Source organism: Dermochelys coriacea, chromosome 3 (assembly GCF_009764565.3).
Source record: "Dermochelys coriacea isolate rDerCor1 chromosome 3, rDerCor1.pri.v4, whole genome shotgun sequence".
NCBI lineage: Eukaryota > Metazoa > Chordata > Testudines > Dermochelyidae > Dermochelys > Dermochelys coriacea.
Window position 1 is genome coordinate 30,111,369 of NC_050070.1, and position 20,539 is coordinate 30,131,907.

General features: G+C 42.0%; 2 protein-coding genes across 3 annotated transcripts in view; one reads left to right on the plus strand and one right to left on the minus strand.

Annotated features, from left to right (window-relative positions):
• The window catches only part of PDIA6 (protein disulfide isomerase family A member 6), a 24,135-nt gene extending 21,895 nt beyond the window's left edge, over nt 1-2,240 (plus strand). Inside the window, exons 12-13 of one of the 2 annotated variants that reach the window (XM_038395176.2) lie at nt 456-552; nt 1,778-2,240. In XM_038395176.2, the coding sequence (XP_038251104.1) occupies nt 456-552; nt 1,778-1,846 (166 nt within the window). In that variant the 3' untranslated portion in view covers nt 1,847-2,240. The remainder of the gene's footprint in view (nt 1-455; nt 553-1,777) is intronic. The other variant, XM_043510244.1, reaches the window with a different exon arrangement.
• ATP6V1C2 (ATPase H+ transporting V1 subunit C2) overlaps nt 2,182-20,539 on the minus strand; it is a 26,832-nt gene continuing 8,474 nt past the window's right edge. The window contains exons 5-13 of the mRNA XM_038395177.2: nt 14,043-14,137; nt 12,675-12,766; nt 10,140-10,238; nt 7,482-7,550; nt 6,311-6,403; nt 5,714-5,807; nt 5,257-5,354; nt 4,668-4,797; nt 2,182-4,024 (exon numbers count right to left, since the gene is read on the minus strand). Coding sequence (XP_038251105.1) covers nt 3,929-4,024; nt 4,668-4,797; nt 5,257-5,354; nt 5,714-5,807; nt 6,311-6,403; nt 7,482-7,550; nt 10,140-10,238; nt 12,675-12,766; nt 14,043-14,137 — 866 coding nt within the window. The 3' untranslated portion in view covers nt 2,182-3,928. The remainder of the gene's footprint in view (nt 4,025-4,667; nt 4,798-5,256; nt 5,355-5,713; nt 5,808-6,310; nt 6,404-7,481; nt 7,551-10,139; nt 10,239-12,674; nt 12,767-14,042; nt 14,138-20,539) is intronic.

A 20,539-nucleotide genomic window follows, 5' to 3' on the forward strand; every position in this document is an offset into this window, starting at 1 on the left:
TAAACCAACCAATAATTTTGGGCTTGTCTCATCTTTACTGTGAGTTGCACAACTAGGTTAATTCATTATAAAAAGGTGCTCAGAAGCTGCTGCATTTGTCAACTTGTGATGCTTGGGGACCTGGCAATAGATTGTTTTAAAAACCAATCTCCCCTGTTTATGGGTTGAATGGCTTCAAGTTTGTTTCTTGGTGTTTATCTTTGGCTATCCCTAAAAATTCTTCTTGTCACCTTCAAAGTTTTTACCGTTTTCTAATGATCTATGAACCTCAAATTAGGGCTATTTGATATGGTGGAATTGGGATCCATTCAAGCTAAACATCCAGTAGCACACCTAATTCCCTATTAAATGTATACAAAGTAATAGTGTGTTTTGAGGAGGATGAAATTGGAAACTTCTTAAATGTTGGGGTCTTTTTTGTTTTGTTTTTTCCCCCCTCCCACCCTCTCTCCCAGGGAGCTCTCCTTCGGTCGTGGATCAACTGCGCCAGTAGGTGGTGGGGGTTTCCCTAAAATTAGCACAGTCGAGCCGTGGGATGGCAAAGATGGTGAGGTAAGAGGCACTTCTTCGCTGGGTGCATGAATACCTTGTTAGGTTAAAAGAAATACTGGACAGAGGAACTGAACCAGGGTGGACATGCTTTCTCAAAAAGCCTATTCCAAGACTAAGTGAAACACTTAGTAGTTTCCCTCACAAAGTATTCAGACTGCTGCTTTTTAAACTTACCTCCATAGCCACTTGGTAATAAAGAATAGCTAGGTAGTATTGTAATGCTCATTCTCTAAACTAAACTTCTATTGAATCTCCTAGTTACAGAGACAACACGATTTAAACAATAGGAAACCTAACTAGGCCTACCAGATAGCTAGTTATCTGAAGTCATGGACAGTTGTACTCTGCCTTGTTAATGTCTTGTGTTCTAGTCAGTAGTATTAAATTTCAAACAGTTGAGGATGAAACCCAATTTATTGCCAACATCTGGTAATGAGGGAACCTTAGTGTGTGAACCAAAGGGGTGACTACACTATAGCACCTGAAACTTAGATGGGCTTTGACTTTGTAGTATAGTGACTTGAAACTCAGTTTCACTTGCATGGGACTCAACTATACAGTTTTCATTGATAATGAAATGATAATTGAGGCATGCAGTAAATTCTTGATTATATAGGGTTCAGTGGCAAAAGTTGGTTGGTTTTTTTTTTAAAAAGGCGGGGAGGAGCCAAAGAATCAGTGGTGTGGCTTTGTTTTAATAAGAACTTGGCAATGCCGTACAAATTCCAACTTTCTGGATAGCATGTTGTAAATAAATTCCCTGGTAGAAAACACCCCAAGCAACATGTACTGGTCCCAAGCTCAGTTAAGTGGCCACTGGGCCTGTGTTGAAATGCACTAAGGGTCTTTCAGTCATGTGAGCTTCAGCTTTTTCCACTGAAATGCCATTTAGCTCTGTCTCAGAGTAGCAGCCGTGTTAGTCTGTATTCGCAAAAAGAAAAGGAGTACTTGTGGCACCTTAGAGACTAACAAATTTATTTGAGCATAAGCTTTCGTGAGCATCCAATGAAGTGAGCTGAAGCTCATGAGAGCTTATGCTCAAATAAATGTTAGCCTCTAAGGTGCCACAAGTACTCCTTTTCTTTTAGCTCTGTCTGTACATCCAGACTTAGTCTTATTTTGGATGACACTCTGTCATCCTCAGCAGGGCATTGATTTTTCAAGTCACATATTAGAACAGCCTTACAGGCACTGGTGTTCAAAAACTCTGCTTGCGGTTCCACAGCTTCCAGTTGAAGATGACATTGATCTCAGTGATGTGGATCTCGAAGACTGGGATAAAGATGAATTGTGAGATCTTCAGGAAGTTTCTTTTCTTGGGAGAAGCAGTTTGGAATGTTGTTCACAATCAAATGGATATTCCAGTGGCCTTTTTACAGAGAAGTAGCACTTGGCCAGCTCTCTGGAACACTGCGACAGTGAACTGTATGCCTCTCAAGAAAACATTGCAAAAATTCTATGAATTGTTGTAACCAGTAAATTTGATTGTATTCTGTTTAACAAATGTTTTGAGGACAAAATTGATCTTTGATTACATCTTGGTTTTTATTTTGTCCATAGCATGTGTGCTTTTTGAATGTTTCTGGGGGATGTTACTGTAACCAGTTTTAGATGTGATTTTTTTTTTTCCATTCAGATGGAACCTGACCAGCTTGTTTCAATTAAAGAATAAAACAAGATATTTTTGACATAGAGAATTAGTCTTGTACAGAGCAACAAACTAGCACACAAAGCCGTCCAGGTTCAGATGACTGTTGCAAAGTGAACAGTGTATCGTAAGGAATGGCGCTGTAAAGCTCTTAAACTACCCTGCCACTACAAAACTTCTTGACAGTCTTTGCCTGAAGATTATACCAGACAACCTTGCTTTAAAATGCTCTTTCTAGTCTTCCCTTTCCTCCTATTTTCAGTTTCTTGGAAACAGCATACCACCGCAGATGGTGATCTTGTCATCTGATATCTGGGTTGCTGCCTGAACGTGAGATCTCTAGGGAAAATGCAGGCTGGTGAAAAGTACTGCTGATTTCGGGAAGTGGCAGTTTTCCTCCGAGTTGGGTAGTGAGCCAGTGACCCACCAGAGTGTGAAGGGTCAATGTGCTGCTGTAGCTGCTTTCTCTAGAGAGAGCCTAAAACTGATACTGACTGGTCTCTTCAACAGAATCCAGGTGTTATGTCCAGCATCCTGGCCCAATTCCAACTTGGGTGATTATGTTCTGCCTTCTTAAATGTTCCCTGCATTTTCCATTGGATCTGGTGTTCTTTGCTTCCCATCTTACACTGTTAAAAAACTTACTGTTTCACCCCAGGGGTGGTTACGCTTTGGTGTTTGGTATAATTACTGCTGTTTGTAAAATCAATATTATGAAAACTGAAGGCAAATTTAGTACCTGAAGGCAGGTATTAAAATTATTCTGCGGCTGGCCCCCTCTTGTATCAATGTCTAGCAAAGTTACTGTACGTGGGACTGACCTGTGTATCAGAGAAGATGGCACAGCTGAAAGCTCCTTTTCACAATAGTAATTTTACAAATCTATCCCCAACCCCGTATTGTCTTTTTTAAAGAGTCTTTCACACTGACAAGTTGATGGAATGTACCAGCTATGGATGATGATGATGATTTCATGCTGGCCTTCAGTAATGATTAAATTCTAACTAAAGGATCTGGGATAAAATTTTTAAAAGTGCCTATGTGACTCCTACTGTAGACTGCGCTAGGTCAACAGGAGAGCTCCTATCGACACATCTGCTTCCCAGGCAGGTGGAGTACCTACACCAATGGGAGAAGCTCTCCTGTCAACAGAGGTTGCATCTCCACTAAGTGCTGCACTGGCACAGCTGCATTGGTATAGATGTGCTGTTGCATTTTAAGTGCGGACAAGCCCTTGGGCTCTAAAGTTGTGTTTTCAAAAGTGACTTGGAGCCTTTAAAAACTTTACCCCATCTGGTTTTAAGGTTAAGAGCAGGATTTCCTCCCTTTCTGTTGGATTAGTAACAAATCTGTTACAAAAACCTGATTGTACATTGCCAGTTAACCCACTATCCACCAGATTCTTAACTTTTGATTTTATTTTAAATTCCAGTAAAGATGATGATCCCTCTTTGTAACTAAATAAATAAATAAACTACCTGCTTGTGAAGCATGTTTCTAACCATACAAAGTGAAGAGACTATAAAATAGTAAAGCGGAGGAGACTGACAATTTTAAATTACTGTGCTACATATGCAAAAGAATTCTTATAAATTATCCAGCTGAGTAGGTGCCTGCATTTTATTTTGCTTGTTCGTGGCTGAAGAGCATAACTCTACTGGGACACTGGGCACTTGCACAGGAGTAAGTCAAGCTTGATTTTTTTTTAAAAATTTTTTTTTTTAATTCTTAACTGTAATCAAGAAGACTGAGGTCGATCTTGAAATAGACATAAGGATAGTATTCTTGATTGCTCAGTTGTAAGCCAGGAATGTCCATACTCATCTGCAAAAGGAGACAAAAGTAACTTAGGTGCTAGAAATAAACTCTATTCTGAGATATGATCACTTGTGTTTTTACATCCCTGTCATTAAACAGAACATACTCTTACATTTGCTTTAATCAAAGCTTTCTGTCTGAGAAGTCATGCTCAGTTCTGACTGTGGATTCTTTTTGAAGTATTTATAAATTAATTTTTTTAATCAAAACTAATTCTTCACCTTCTCCACCCTCTAGGGTGGATACCTACTAGCCACTTGTCTGTAAATTGCTCCCTACTATGGGATTGTGCTCACCTCCATTAGAATAAAGTGAGGTTTTTGTAAACATTACTTAGGAATAGCCAATACAGAGGCTGGGGAGAAACTAGGGGGCTTTTTGGTCACAGGAATTGCCACCCTGGATCCGACACGTGGTCTATCTAGTCCAATATCCTCTTTTGGATGGTGGGCAGATGTTTCAGAGGGAGGTGTATGAAACATCCCTTCCACACTAGATCTCTTAGCCCCTTGAGATAGCACCTCATGCTCTAGGGTTTAGGCCTATGTGATCTGCTTCCTGAGCACTGGTTTTAATTAAATTGATACAAAGTCTTGCAACAGTCTCGTTCAGAACTAATGGCCTCTCATGCAGTAGACTGAACACATACATCCAATATACTTGCTGCTGCTACTTCATCCAGATGTTTGAAGACTGCGTTTAGAACATCTCTCAGGCGTTTTACAGACTTCTTGCTGGGCTGCAGCAGCATTGCCTGGAAATTCACGGGTAGGCCGTACCTTTAAATACACAGATGTACACTTTGCGCTCTTGGTACAGTGTATTGCTTTAAAAACTCTGGGAACTCTTCCTCCTATCTCTCCAATCTCATATCAGCCTATCTTCACCAGCTCACTCCTCTCCACCAGTGCAAAGTATCTCCCTTGTGCTGTCTCATCTCCTGATAACAGTGCATGGGAGCACCCTTGTGAAGTCTATAGTTGATTAAACAACATGTTCTGTCCCCACTGTAGTCTTCATTTTACTCCTCCCCTGTAAATACACTTGAATAGTTACTTTCACCCTTTTGCCTCCTTCAAGCAACAGTGCTGTTCTTCTCAGTCATCTAAATTTTTATGTGGTGGTGGCTCTAGCAACTCCTAACTCTAAAGTGGTGAGTCTTTGCCTCTAAAGTTGTCTGAACACTGCTATATGAAAATAAACCGCTTGTTTTAACTTCTGCATATTCGCCCACTTACCTCAGGACAGATTCAACAAAAACTCTCAGGGCTTTTACGTGAATCCAAGCCACAAATGCTTCGCTGAAATTCACTTTCAGCCAGCGCAGTAGTGGCCCCTATGGCAATAAACAGAGTAACATTGCTATTTCTCACCTTGCTTTGGAAGTAGTGATACTGGTGCTAATTATGAACCATTAACATTTATGATTGGGCTTATGATTATGTAGGGTAGGAAGGATGATTTAGTGGATGGGGCACTAGACAGGGTTCCAGGCTCATCCACAAACTTGAATGATCTTGGGCAAGTCACTGACTTGACCCTGTGCTTCAGTTTCCCCCCTGTATAAAAGAGATTTTTCTACCCTTCAGGGATGCTGTGAGCTAAAAATCCATTTATGATTGTGAGCTGCTGAGATACTACAGTGATGAGTATCAGTCACTGGAAGGTCAAATCAAAGTGTTACTTGTTACTTACATATTGTTGTTTCTTATCGGAAGCTAATTTAATTATTTCTTCCTTTTCACATTTCAGTTCTTTCTCATCAAAATAAAATTCTCGGACCATGAACCTTAAAACAAATATATTGGCTTGTAATAGCTGCCACTCATGTAACTTGCCTGGTCATCTGTTATACGCTTCCGGAATAATATGCATTTCTAAATTGCCAGCCAATACCATACAGCATGCTGAATGGTGCTGTTACCCCAGAGCAATGTGGAGTCACTTCAGCATAGTAGGAGTTATTCTACCAGACACATTGTGGCTTAGGCAAGCAGGTCGGACAGCACCAGGAGTGGTGATTGTGGACAGCTGCGGTGCCACTCTTGGAGAATGCAGTGTACAGTCACCCCCACAGAGGACAGACTCTGCTGGGCTTCCCTGCTCTCAATGAATCTAGAGCCAGAAGCAGCAAGAGACGTGAGCAGTCCTTGCACTTAGAGAAGTGTAAAGGCCCTGGTTATGCTTGGCTCCTGCTTCATGCAGGGCAGGGGCTCCCTGCATCCTCTCCCCACCCTGAGCAACCATGTGAGGCTGGCCCACTCTGCAGGAGCTATTCAGTAACTACAGTACCTGTTTTCTCTGGCTTTGGCTTTGAAATCATCCATCACTTTTCTAAACAGTGTCACAGTGAAGAGTCCTCCCTCCACATCTTCAGCAATCATTCTGCAGGAAGGAAATGCACTGCAGTGACCTAGCATGGAGAATGCCCTGTGCTTTGATTACCTGGTTTCTGTTGCAATTCTCTTTTCCATTTACAAAACTGAATGATAGCATGAACTTTTTTAGGTCTGCTGCTACTGAAAGCAAGGGCAAAATGTTCATTGATTTCTGCTGGAACAGGACTGGGCTTTCAGTTCTAGGCCCCCTATGACCAAGCTTCTGAACCCTGCCAGTGGGGTGGGTGACTGTGTCTGCTTGCTTCTCTCCGGTTGTTCCTTCTTTTTGGCTCCTGTTTGCCCCTCTTCCTCCTTTCTGTCCACCTATATTTTTGACAGGAAGTAGCAGACAATCCCCCCTTCCTGCCCACTCCCTAACTTGCCTTCCTCCACTTTCTCCTGCTCCCATTGGTTCCTTCCCTCCTGATCTTCCATCTCCAAGCCTTTCATCTCTGGATTGGACCTTCTCTCCTGCCACAATCTATACTTTCCTGCTGTTGGCCATCCACTGGAACTTTTAGTTCCTGGTAAATCCAAGAGGGTAAAAGTTAACTAGGCTTTTGCTACTACAAGAGACATCTTGGAAGCTGAATTAACCCATCCCCAATCAGGAAACAGTTAAATGGCAGCACTTGTATAAGTGTCTGTAACTCCACTGGCTTTAATGAAGTGCCTATTTACATCAGGACAGAACTTGACCCATATTATTTTAACAACGTGTTCCTCTATTTTCATAACAATAGCAGCCAAAATAATGGTTTGTTGAGTAGTTAGGTGTCAAGGTAAAAGGAGAGAGACCTGAATCACTAGACATTTCAAAAGAAAAGCAAAGTTATTGTAAAATAGCTCACTTAAGCATTTTCATTCATCTGCACTTTCCCACAACCAAGCAGCTTCCATTTTAATCAGGGATTGAAGTAGCAACAATGAGATTGAGAGGATAGTGTCGCTCCATACATTCTCATGGAGCTTTTCTGTTACATGCACTATTCCATCTGCAAGCCAGGGACTTCAAAGGGTTAAGATGAAAACAGCACAGAGATCTCAGGAGCAAATAGGGGAGCTAGTTCAGGAATTTCACTCACTTTGTGGATCGAGGCACTACCATAGCGGAGAGGGATTCATATGTTTTTTGCCATTGTGTATAGTTTGACCTGTGGGCAACACAAAACAAAGTGCATTAAGTAACGGAAAAGTGCAAGCATTTCTACTAAGTATACACATGTGTATGTGAAAGCCAATGCCAAGCTGCACAGGGCATATTATAAATTAACTTATCAAAAGTCTATTACCACATCACCTGCCCATGAAGCTCTTTCACCAGGATTTAGTCTAACATTCCAAACACTAGAGCTGTTTCAAACTGCAGCCATTAAATAAATAAATGAATAAGAAATCAGCCTGCCAGCACATATTTCCTCATCCCCTCACATGTGGCATTCCTCCCCACTTCCTCCACCCAGTTATTCTAGCTGGAGGCCCAGCATGACCAAGGTTTCCAGTGATGGCTTTTCTAGATATCAAAATAGCACAACTATAAAATCTGGCATTGTACACCCTTGAAGGTCTAGAAACAGCAGCTTTATTCCATGGGAGAGGGGACATTCCAGCTTCCCAAAGGGACCCCACACTTACTCCTAGCCCACCCTGGAAGGGCCTGAGATAACAGACTATACACAGTGACATTTTGATCTTTAGACAAGGTATTTTTGAGAATGATTTTTTTCCCCTCTCTTTGAGCCTTGGCTAGTTGGCAGCATGGTAAAAAGATGCACTTAATGTGCCACTAAGAGCATCCTAAAGCCAGAGGGCAAGGGGCTCCCAGGTGAAGCACTGAGTCTCAGCTGGCCTGTACACCCACCCACCGTCATGTTTATTTAAAAGGTGTCTTGCAATATATCACTGGAAAGCTAACTCACTGATCAATTAGTATGCTTGCACAGGGTATGTACAGTTAGCAGATAAAGAATGATAAATGTATGCTGGAACTATGTTCTTCAACTGCGCTTGGCAGGTAGGGCTTAAGGTACCCAGCCCTAGACTAAGGAATGTGGTTCCAGCTGGCTTGAATATATCACCAATGTAAATTGAGCAAGAAGAGACCATGGAAATGCATTTACAGAGAAGGTGAACAAAGCCACCAAACTAGCGAGTGGGGGAGATAACCACTTAACTGTCATGATAGTGGAAGGAGACTGCAAATATTAAGATGGTGTCAGCTCCCTGGTTGACATAGTAAGCTGAGCCCCCAGAAAGGCTTCCTGACTTTGAAAAGAAAGATAAAATTTGAGGATATAAGCAAAGAGAGAGCCATTCTGGCATCCTTCTCCTGCTGAGACAAAGGAACAGAGTGCTTTGAGCTCTGTGTTAGCTCCTGGTAAAGAACTGGCCAATCATGCTGGAAGAATGACTATGGTGAGAAAACTAGTTCATTAAGTTAGGTTTTAGTCTTAGAAGCATACTTTTGTTTGTTTGTAACCATTCCTATCTCAATGCCTTCTACTTGGGATTGCTTAAATGTCTGTTATTTGTTAAAGAACTACGTGGATGCGGTAATAGTTTTATTGGACCAACTTCTGTTGGAGAGAGACACAAGCTTTCGAGAGCTCCATGTGGCTTGAAAGCTTGTCTCTCTCACCACCAGAAGTTAGTCCAGTGAAAGATATTACATCACCCACCCGGGCTCTCTAATAACCTGACCGACACAGCTATAACACTGCTGCATGTGCTTTGTTAATAAACTTGATCTTGTTTTATTACACTCCTGTCTCAGTACATTATTTCCAAATGCGGGGTAAAAGTCTCAGCCAAACTAATAGCTGGGTGCTGGGCACTGTCTCTTTAAAGGAGCAGCAAACTTGATAAGCTTTGGTGAGTGCTACAGTGAGAGGGGCTGAGCACTGCAGGGGAGATGGTTTTGAGGAGACCCAGGACTGGAAGGGCTGCTGGGGTAATCAGGCTGGTGGAAGCCAGGGTGAGGCCATGGTGCTGCAAGCAGGCTGCTGGGATCAGGGCTCTGAGCCAACACAGAAGCGGTTAGGTTTACAGGGCAGATGGTGACACAACCCCATACTGTCTGGGGGAAACCCCAAAGTGTCACACATAGCTTTACAGGTACAAGGTTGTTTTTTTAAATAGTCCCAGTAAAAGTATTTTAAACTCTCAAAAAGTTTCTTAAAATAACTTTTCTGTACAATGTGTCATTAAAGAAACCAGGATGATGGGGTTTGGTATAAAGGTTTAATGGGCTCTCAGTTGGCATGACTTGTGACATGTGCATTGCATGTTTATGTAGTTCCTAGATGTATCTTAGACCTTGTCTACACTCAAAAATTAGACTGACCTAGCTTCATGTGAAAAATTTCACATCCTGAACAATGTAGTTACATCAACCTAACCCCCAGTGTAGATGTGGTTAGGTCAATGGAAGAGTTCTTACATTGACCTAATTACTACCTCTCAGAAAAGTGGATTAACTACATGGATGGGGAAAAAAACCCTTTTCCGTTAATGTAGGAAGTGTCTACACTATGTAGCTACAGTGCAACACAGCAACAGCACAACTGAGCCGCTGTCGTGTAGACATACCCTTAGAGATGGGCCCAAACCAAAACCCTATATCCAAACTTTGTGACTCTGACCCTATCTTTCATAACTCCCTCCCTCTTAAAAGGAAACCACACACTCTTGCACTCTGTCTCTCTCCCTCCTTCCCCGAAAGGAAAGACATGAGATTATCTTACTTTGGAACTACGACAAGAAGAGTGATGAGATATTCTGAATTCAGCACAAAGTCTTCTTTGTTCACTATATCAGCTAAAGTACGAGTCAACAGATTTCCCCTAAAATAAAATAAATCAGAAAAAAAGAATCATGACTGGAGCATATACAGGTGACTACAGCACTTTGGAAATGTCAAGTGCTATACAGCTAACTGCGAAGTAGTGTTATATACTGAGGAATGCACTTTCCAGATCTGACATGTCTAAAGGCCTTGCCTACACACAGGTTTTGTACTAGTATATCTATTTTGGTAAAGGGTGAGATTTCTTACATGAGTTATACCAGTACAACTCCTAGTGTGGACTCAGTTATACCAATATAAAGTTGCCTTATATCAGTTTAGTTTATTCCCCTTCTCATATGGGAATATTTATTACACCGGTATCACTGTGCCCATACTAGCAGTGTTGTACCACGTTAACTAAGTCTAGTTAAAGCAGTATAAGTTTTGTGTAGGAAAGCCCTTCAGCCTTTCCCCATTGCTAGGACATACTGTATAGAAAGACACCCTCCATGCCCCTGAGTCTGTGATGGTGAGTAGAACTGAAACTTTCACTAGACCCTTCATTAAGGTTCTTCATATTTTTGCCTCATCTCTTATTACAGCTCAATATATAACTGGAAACAGAACCACCACAGCTATGTTACTTCTCGCCTTGTCTTTCCCATAGTGGAGGTCAACCCTCTGAGGAATTGGAGAGGGGACAGCTAGTCCCAGCTCCACTTAGCCAACCATGGGTATCTTCTGTCCCATGCAGCAAGTGCTCTTCCACTGAGTCGGGGCTGGGAGGAAAGACCCAGGGAGCACAGCAAAACTCAAGTGAACAAACATGAATATAAAACAAAAAGCAAAAGCACAAGGGGGGGGGAAGGAGAGAGGCATGAAGGCAGTAAAGAATGCAGACCCAAAAGGAGAGACAGAGTAACCCTGCCAGCGTATGCCACAAGCAATTAAGGGGGTTGGGGGAGGGAAGATGCTAATCCACCAGTTTGTTGCAAGGGGGGCAGGGGCTGCATCCTAAATAGAGCTAGGCAGGAAACAGTTTTTCTCTTTCTGGCAAAAATATTGAGTTTTTGAAAATTTTTCACATCCTAAATCTGGATAAAAAGTCAAAAATCTCAAATTTTTGTGAACTGAAGCTCCAAAAGATTTTGACTGTGTTCTATTTTACTATAATTAGCTTACATTTCAAATCAAAAGGGCATTTCAAACGGAAAATCGGAATTGTTCAAACATGCCAAAATGAAACATTTAAACAATTTCAAAACTTTTTTTTCAAAAATGTTTTGAGTTGAAAAAATGCATTGAAACAGACCTATTCCTGCTAACATTTTGGTTTTGACAGAAATAAAAACAAACAAACAAACAAAAAAACCCACTAAGATGAAAAATGCCTGGCCACTTCTCATCCTAACCATTCTCCAAAGTGCTAAGCTACACTGCATGTGGCACTCTTCTCTATTCCTGGAGCCCTACTTCCCCTACCACAGGGCCTGGGTAACTTTCATTAGTACAGTTCAGCTCCCTGGAAACAGTCCCAGCAGTGTGGAGTGGCAGCTGTGAGGCTGTTTATGGAACTAGAGAACCTGCACACGAAAGGCGAGCTCACATTAGCATTGAGACTTGTGTTGGCACTGACAGTGGTTTTGCCTGGCACTCTCTAAGATGCGCCACAAGTTCTGTTTACAGATGTTTTCTTCTCAAATGGGTTGCTTAAAATTCACCTTACCTAGGATTTTCTAACTCCCATTGGAAGTGGGGAGATGATAAAAGCAGACTTGAATTTAAAAAGAATGGAGCTTGCCAGCCAAATCTCATTGCTTGTTTAAGGAAAATTACAAAAGTAGTGACTCAAGGGAACCCAGCATACCCTATATTTATAATAGTCTCAACATGTTTAAAGAGTGAACTTATTTAACCTAGTGAAGAGAGGAAAGAGAATATTTACTAAAGCAAGAGGGGGTACCCATGAGTAATACGATGAAATTAAGAATGGGAAGGCTGATCATCAGTGAGATGCAGACAGCGGTGTAATGGTCTCCCAGGGGAAATAATGGAAGCACAATTGCATGGGACTTCTATAACCAAGTGTAGGATACAACCTGCATTGCATGGGATTGCACTGGTTGACTTAGTAGAACGTTCCCATCTCTTATTGCTGTTACTATGCAATATGCTCAGAACAAATGCAATGATATTAGGTTTTGATGCATTACAAAGCAAGTCAGTCACATTGCCTCTATAGACAAGAGTTATGAACTTTAGCCTAAGCAAAGAGAAGGAATCTATTGGTCTGACTTTAAGAGGTACTGGACATCCCCATTCTCACTTAACTTCCGTTAGATCTGTGGGTGCTCAGCACTTCTGACAATTACTCCTGTTACTCATTCCTGTCAGAACATGTACACTTTTATAAAGTAGGCAGGAAAGTACATACGTACAAACAACACACCAGCACAAACACTCAACATAAACAGGCAGATATTATACATACACTGTTTTTCTTTCCAGGCTTTGCAAATTTCCTTTAATGTTGTTGTATGCTGCTGTTCGGGACTTCAGGTCTGTTTCTATTTGTGTGATTTGCTAAATACAAAAGCAAAAATGCACCTGACGTAAACTGACTGCATTTATGTTTACAAAGTCAACAGTGCTGTAAAATAAGTAGCACAATGCAAGGAGCTGGACCAAATGCTAAATTCATTACATGTATATTTTCATTACATTTTCAGTGCATCCGCAGCACAAGTAAGAGAGTTATCAGATGGCATGTTTGTTAATGAAAGGTGTTACACTTGCAAAGAGGTAGCTTCACCTGGGTTTAAGAAAATAACTATAGGAAAAGTGGTTGTAAACAGAATTCATTGTTTCCATGCTCTCTCCATTTCACCTCCCTCCCATTATATCCAATGCATTAGGCCTCAACCAGAATCTGGGACCTATTGTGCTAAGCAGTATAGTGATATAAAATAGCAGATGGCTCCTGCCCCAAGAAGTTTACAGTGTAAATAATTCATCCATCCTGCAATGTTTTGATTTAATGTAAAGCCATGAATACTGTAGAAAAAAAATACAATATTTTCCATATGGACAACAACATTGCAATATATAATAATAATAAAAGTATGATAATAAAGGAGATTAAAGCAGTAGGAAGCCTATATAAAAATATTCTAGGAAGATGGGGTTGCCAGGCATCCGTTTTTTGACCGGAACGCGCAGTCAAAAAGGGATCCTGGCAGCCGATTCCTCGGAGCCATGGTACGCGTGGCCAGAAACCCCCCACCGTATCCCAATCCCCTGACCCAGCCCACACTCCAACCCCCTGGCCCAGCCCGGAGCCCCTTCTGTGCCCCAAACCTCTCATCCCCAGCCCCACCCCAGAGCCTGCACCCCCAGCCCAGAGCCCATACCCCCTCCCACACCCCAACCCCCTACCCCAGCCTGGTGAAAGTGAGTGAAGGTGGGGAAGAGTTAGGGAAGGAGGAGGCCTCGGAGAAAGGGCAGGGCATGGGTAGGGCCTCAGAGAAGGGGTGGGGCAGGGGTGTTTGGTTTTGTGTGATTAGAAAGTTGGCAACCCTACAGGAAGAGCTGTTAAGGCACATTGTCATCCTCCTGTGACATGAGTAGGTTTCACCATATATTATTCTGAGTAGATTTCACCAGCATTATTTCATAATGAAAAAAAATCACACTGACTATTTCAGTACACACGGTCTGCTTCTGCTCCTACTCAACTCAATGGCAAAACTCCATTGACTCTGATAGGGGAAGGATCAGACACACATACTAGCCCTGAGAACTGCAACAGCATAATACTCCCATTTGGATGCCTTTTTAGAAGTTGGTGAGTACGATTTACCTTTGCTAATGCTTCTGAAATATTCTTCAGTGGCTGCTTTATGGGATATTTGGCCATGTCCCACTCAAACCGGGTCAGGTAACTAATTAGGTCAACTGAAAAGATACCAAATATATGTATGAAACAAGCAAGTTGAGAAATCCACTACACTATGTTCTAAAACTGAAGGTAAAATACAACTTTGGGAGCTATTCTCCATTTGCTTCACTAGACATACCTTTCGTTAACGTTAGAGATGGGCTCACCCAGAATCCCACTTCTGAAGGACCCCAGAGTTCCGCACCAGATCTGAATTTTACAAACCAGAACCACAACTCTAAAAAACCCTCAAGATCCTCCCCCCACCCCCGCTTTCCCCAAACTTGGAAAAAGTTCAGATCCAGAATTAAACTTCGTAGCACAGGTCCAACTAATTAATAATCAAATCACACATCCTCACTGAGGTAAATTGTTCCCAAACAATTAGACCCAGATCTTCAACAATATTCAAACGCCTATCTTCCAGTAGAAAATATTTTTGAGGATCGGGGCATTAGTATCACCAAACTAGAGTCACTATAAAATTAGCTGTGCCTGTTCTGGACAAACAGATATTCAACAGTATCAGATTTTGCAGTCATTCTCATTTTAGGCAAATATGCTCATGAAACCTCAGTTTTGATTATTAAAGTGTGGATGAAGTTTATAATCATATCAGTAGGAGCTATCATTGGGGCAAACACTGGAGTTAATGGAATTGCATTGAGAGAAGTATTTCATCCAGTTTGCTACTGATACAGCTGATACTGTTACTCAGTTTTGACTCTATCAGACTCCTCCTGAAGTCAAACCTGAATAAGGAGTGAGTCAAAACTGAGCAAGAAACTCCTGATTTGGCTTTGACAGGTACCAGTGCAAGCATAAACTCAGAATTCCCAAGCTAATGGAAGCAAAGCTGTGCAACAGTGTTTCTACGAAAGAATAAATCAGTCACAGCACCCAAAGTCAGAAACAGCAAGTTCTGCTATGCATACAGCCCCCATGAATGAGTCACTCTGAAACTGAGTAATGGGAGCCTCTACTCCTTCCTGTGATGGGGGAGAAATTTACCAGTGACTCCCAGCTAGCAAAACGGATTCTTGCCATGATGCACCACTTGGAAAACAGTGATCGTTAGTGTCTGCTACCATCAAAGGTTGAGTAGACATTACAAAACCAAATGAATGTTTTTGCTCATCAATATGTCAAATGCTGTTATGAAACAGGCAATTTTTTTGCATAAGTCAACCCAGATGTTACGTCCGTGTAGGGTTGTCTTTATGCAAGTTTGTCTGATGTGATAGGCTCACATGTCCTCATGTTGTGTCATGACGTGACAAGACCATGATGCTACATTAAAATTCTACCGTGTCCCATCAAAAGTTCAGGCAACCTTAGAAATTATTGTAGGACTGTCATGGGGTGAGCTGACCCTTTAAGGGAGCTGGGGCTTGGCTGCACCCTGTGCCAGGCTGAGCCTGCCTTCCCAACAGAAGGGAATAAGTCCTGTGATCACATGGTAGAAGATTGGGCCTCAGAGTTGGACCTACTGGAATATAAGGGCAGCCTGAGTTGAGGGAGGAGGCTGGAGACAAGAAGGAAGACAAAGGCTCTCTTCAGTATCCAGGCAGCAGGTCTGGGACTGTAACCCTGTAGGCTAGGAAGCTCGAAGTTCATATATTGGAGAAAGGCCCCAGCACGCCAGCAGAGGACCTGGGGAGTGAGACCTATAGGGAACAGATAGGTTCCTGTAGGAGGCTGTGAGTCAGGGGAAAGGACCCACAAACTGGATATCATCACACAAATAATATTTGGGTTCAATGTGAAAACAGTAATTCATTGTCCTCAGCCAGTGAAACATTGGGAGGCAGTTTTCAGAGCAAGACAGCCTAAAATACAATGCCACCCAATGTAATTTCCCCACAACTACTTCCTCTACTCAGTGGATTTTACACCTGAGTGTTTTTTTTTTACATAATAAAAGCTGGCTGCCTCCTAGACTGCAATCAGAGTAAGACAGGGTATGTGGTGTAGAGTCCATAGCTTGGGGGAAACACCTGCAGGGCTTGGCTTTGCACTGTGCCATGTGGAGAGCTGATGGTAGAAGCACCAGGTTGAAAGAGATGAACAGGATGAGGAATGCTGCAGTGTTCATCCTCAGACAGAGGAGCCCCCCACTACCTCGGAGGAAGGAAGCCTAAGAAAAGGACAGTGTAGCGTCCCCATGCTACCTCTTACTCAGAAGTATCTGTTTGAAGAATTGAGTGTAATCAGAGTAAAATAAACTTGTTAATTTTACAGAAATAAATAATATATAAATATGTATGTAGATAAATGTTTGATGACTTCATAATTTTTTTTGCAATATGTAATTCATACTTAGGCCCTTCCCTCCCATTAGCCTTAGGCGCCTCATAACCTTAACCCAGCCCTGTTTGCAGGGTTGAGGATTTTGCCTGTTAAGAGCACATTAATGTTTATTATATTGCATGCTGTGTGTGGAAGCAGGCTGCACTTATGTGGGCGTTACAAGGCGGAAAGGCAAGGGGTCCAGCCCATCCCTACTCCAAGTGCTGGCCTTTGAGGACAGGCATTCTGGGAACCTGTAGTTCCCCAGAAGGATCATATGACTACAGCCTACAACAAGGCCTATTGGGAAAAGGGGCAGGACTATATAAGGCTCCCTTCTGCTCACTGTGACAGATTTAGTTGAGAAGGTGAAGGGCCAAATTGCCAACATGCCAAATCAGCTTAGCAGCTGGAGGGAAAGTGAGGTAGTGGATGCATCTCTGTGCTGGAGAGGTTAGATGTCTGTTACAGTCACTTCAGAGTTTGTTTTTTTCATGTGCATAGTGAAAAGTAATGCTTTATAGGTGACAAACCTAACTTAAACCTGGTTTCTAGGCAAGGTGTGCCTGAATACAACATGGAGCTACTTGCAACTAATGATGTGGAAATTTCTCATGAAAACACATGGAAGACAGAAGTTCCAAGAAGACTTTACCAACCCCCTCCCTGGGGCAAACAAGCCAAAACACTCAAAACATTGAATTCAGAGTTCTCTTTACCTTGGGCAAGCCACATCACATGGTCCCTGCCCAGATATCTAACCTGGCCTCCTTCTGTGTTCTCTGCTGCTCCATCATCTCTGACCTGCCAGTGATGCCAAGGATCCCCCTTTTCTGCTCCTCTTTTATGTCTGGAATGCCCCTCCCCCAATACCTATTCACCAAAGCATCTTCCTTCCAACATTCAGACTCAACACTCTTAAAACTCATTTCTGACAGCTCTCCTAGAGAGGGAGGTTGAATTGCCTTCCTGAGGAAATGCATGCTCTAATTATTGTAGCTTATGGGTTCCAGCCATATGCTATGGAGTATGATAAAATAGCCTCAAAGGTGTCTCTGTAGCAACAGAAGTGAACATTCTGTGTGAGTTTTCCTCACTGGATTAACTGACTTCAAAATCATCTTAGAGCAGGTACAATGCTGATGAGAGCTGGTTACTGTAAACCTGCAAGTCTGTGAGCCAGTCAAGAGCATTTGGAAGAAAGTTGGCATTTGAGCGGCAGAAGAGAAAATCTGGAGTGCTAAATTCATGCATATCCAGCTTGATACTATTGGTCAGAAGAAAGAGATGAGCATGGGTAGTCACCCACATAGTCTGTGAATGATCTGACGGTGTCAATCAGCCTAGTTTGGATAGTAAATAGACGTAGCAAATTCTACACAAGCTTCCAAAAGCATTTGTTCAAACTTCACAGTCACTCTGACCCTTTTTATGCCCTCTTTGTGTCTGCATTTCACTCACACTAGTACTTCCAAAGTGACCTTTAAGTCTTTCCAAAGTTGTTGTGCAATAGTACTTGGAACTGGGATAATTTGAGATGGGATGCTGCTTGACACAACAGGGACACACTATTCCCCAAACCCCTCACCAGAGCTAGCACTGGGGCAACTAAATGAGCCAAACAATCTACCACACCTTTGCAGCTGGGACAGCACACACTGATTTTCAATCAATGCTCTGTCCCTGTAGTGTGCTAATTGTAGCAAGAATGGCACTCCAGGCAAGCTTTTGTTTCCTCTTATGGGCCACACATTACCCCTTCTAAAACTGATTAAGCTGCTATTCATCCCTGAGATTCAAAGCCCCAGAGCTTCTGCAAGCCCCTCCTCCTGATCAGGAATTACATTTATCCACCTAGGAAGTAAACAGAATATCAATACCATCACAAACTTTCAATACCGAATACCAGATATTTACAGAAAACTGTAAAGACTCAATTCAAAGGTAAGAGAAAGATCCTCAAAAAATTGCATTAATTCAAATACTGAAAATCCTTGAGGAAAATCAATGCTAGTAGTAGTAAATATTTATATTATGGTAGCTCCTGGGGTCTGATTTGGGATTAGGAGATCCATTGTGCTGGGTACAAAGTACAAACAAAGAAAAGAGACATTTCCTGCCCTGAAGTGCTTACAATCCAGCTGCTGTTGGCACTCCAAGAGCCAAAAGACAAGCTATAAGATAAATCCTTCAAGGAAATTATTGGCTGTGAATTAGTCACTCAGCTGTAATAATTTTATTCCACACTGTTTAATTCTTCAAAATGTATATATATTTCCACCCCTGTTTTATCCCCTCTTGCTGTTCCTATGAGTTTTGATCTCCTTCTACTATAGAACATAATTTGTAAAGATGGCGTAACTCCATTGAATTTCAAGTCACGTTGAATTAATGTTGCTATAAATGACAGCAGATTTGGGCCTAGCACCTTTGGAAAAGCTTTATTTTCACTCCCTGGCTTTTGAAGTTCATATAATTATGTCGCAAGAAGGTATTTCCTGCTGTTGTGATGGGCTAGTGTTCCCGGTAGCATATTCGTTTTGCTTTTTATAAAAGGCGTACCCCACCTGCCCAACACTAACTGGCTCCTGCCCCAATGAACTCTGCATATGTCTGTTGGCTAAACTAAAAAGGCAATGTGTTGTGCTGTTCCCAGCCCTCCCCGCATGAATGTAGACAAGCCACTGTCATGTAGACACACATGCCATTTTGATAGTTTAGTCTCCTGAGGGCTGAAATACTTTGGTTTAATTCTGGGTTGCTGTGGAGATGGCTGGATGGTGTTTTGTCACCTATGATTTACAGGAAAGCAGACTAGATGATCTGGTGGCCCCTTCTGGCCTTAAACTCTCTGAATTCAGAAAGTCTGGGCCATATTTCCGTCAATCACACACATGATCCAGCTGAAATCAATGGGATTGCATAGGTGTAACTGAAGAGAGAATTTGACCCAGTATGGTTGAGTGGGCTGAAAACGGGAGTAGGAAGCCGGAGCTCAAGTGTTATAGTATTGATGCTGACTTGCTCTGTGCCTTGGGCAAGTCCTTAATTTTGGGGTGTCCGTTTCTCCCACTGTGAAGTAATATTTATCTCAGATGGTGTCACGAGGATTAGTTAGCTGACGTCTATGCATGACATCCTAATGTATAAGGAGAACTCTTTAGTACAAAAATCTGACTACATTTTGCAAGATGCAATAGTCTTTGAAAGGCTGAAGTACTCCTAGCCTGATTTTAAGAAAGAAATGAATTATCTTAATCATCAGAACTTAAATGTTTGTAAGAAATATTGCACAGCCAACTCATTCCCACATGTGTCTGTTGTGCATGCAGAGCTGTTAGAAGAGGAGAGGAGAAGGGCAAAATGAGGAAATAAAAGAAGACAATGGGTTAAACCTGTTGTTATCTAAGTCATAGGGATATCGTGATCGAGCTACGAGGTTGTTACTTGAGAAATCCCTCGTAACCTGATCACTGTATCCCTACAACCAGACTGAGAGACCCATCATTTGCGTTAACACACTCAAGTGCATGCTTGTAAAAACACAGCAACAATCAATACTCAACATACTCTTTAGACACTTCATTTTATTCTTCAGTCCTGAAACACAGTAAGTGGGATTATTAAACTTTCAGAGTTCGACTCATCAGATGCAGATTTATTATATGCAAGAGGAGCTTTTCTAAAAGAGAAACCCCAACACTATTCCTACAGGTTTGGAAAGAAAACAGTACAAACAGTCAACGCTAAACTACTTGTTTAAAATTGGAACACACAGAGTATGACTGCCAAGGCATTCCTCTGGTATCTAAGGATTTCTCGCTACAGGTCTGTGGTAGCCTCAGAAAACACAAGGAGAACAGTCATTTCTAAACAGCTGAGACACTCATAGGCTAATGATATGAGCACAAGACTGGGAGCTAGAAGCTCTTAAACATTAATTCCAGTTTTGGCATAGACTCTCCCTGTGGCCTTGGGCATGGCCTGTAAACTTAATTTCTCCTTCTGTAAAATGTGAATAATGTTTACCACAGAGGTACAATGAGGAGTGGTCATTGTAATATTTGTAAAGTGCTTTGAGAATGAAGAGCACTCTATGGAGTATAAATGCTGGTGGCCAGGGCAGAATT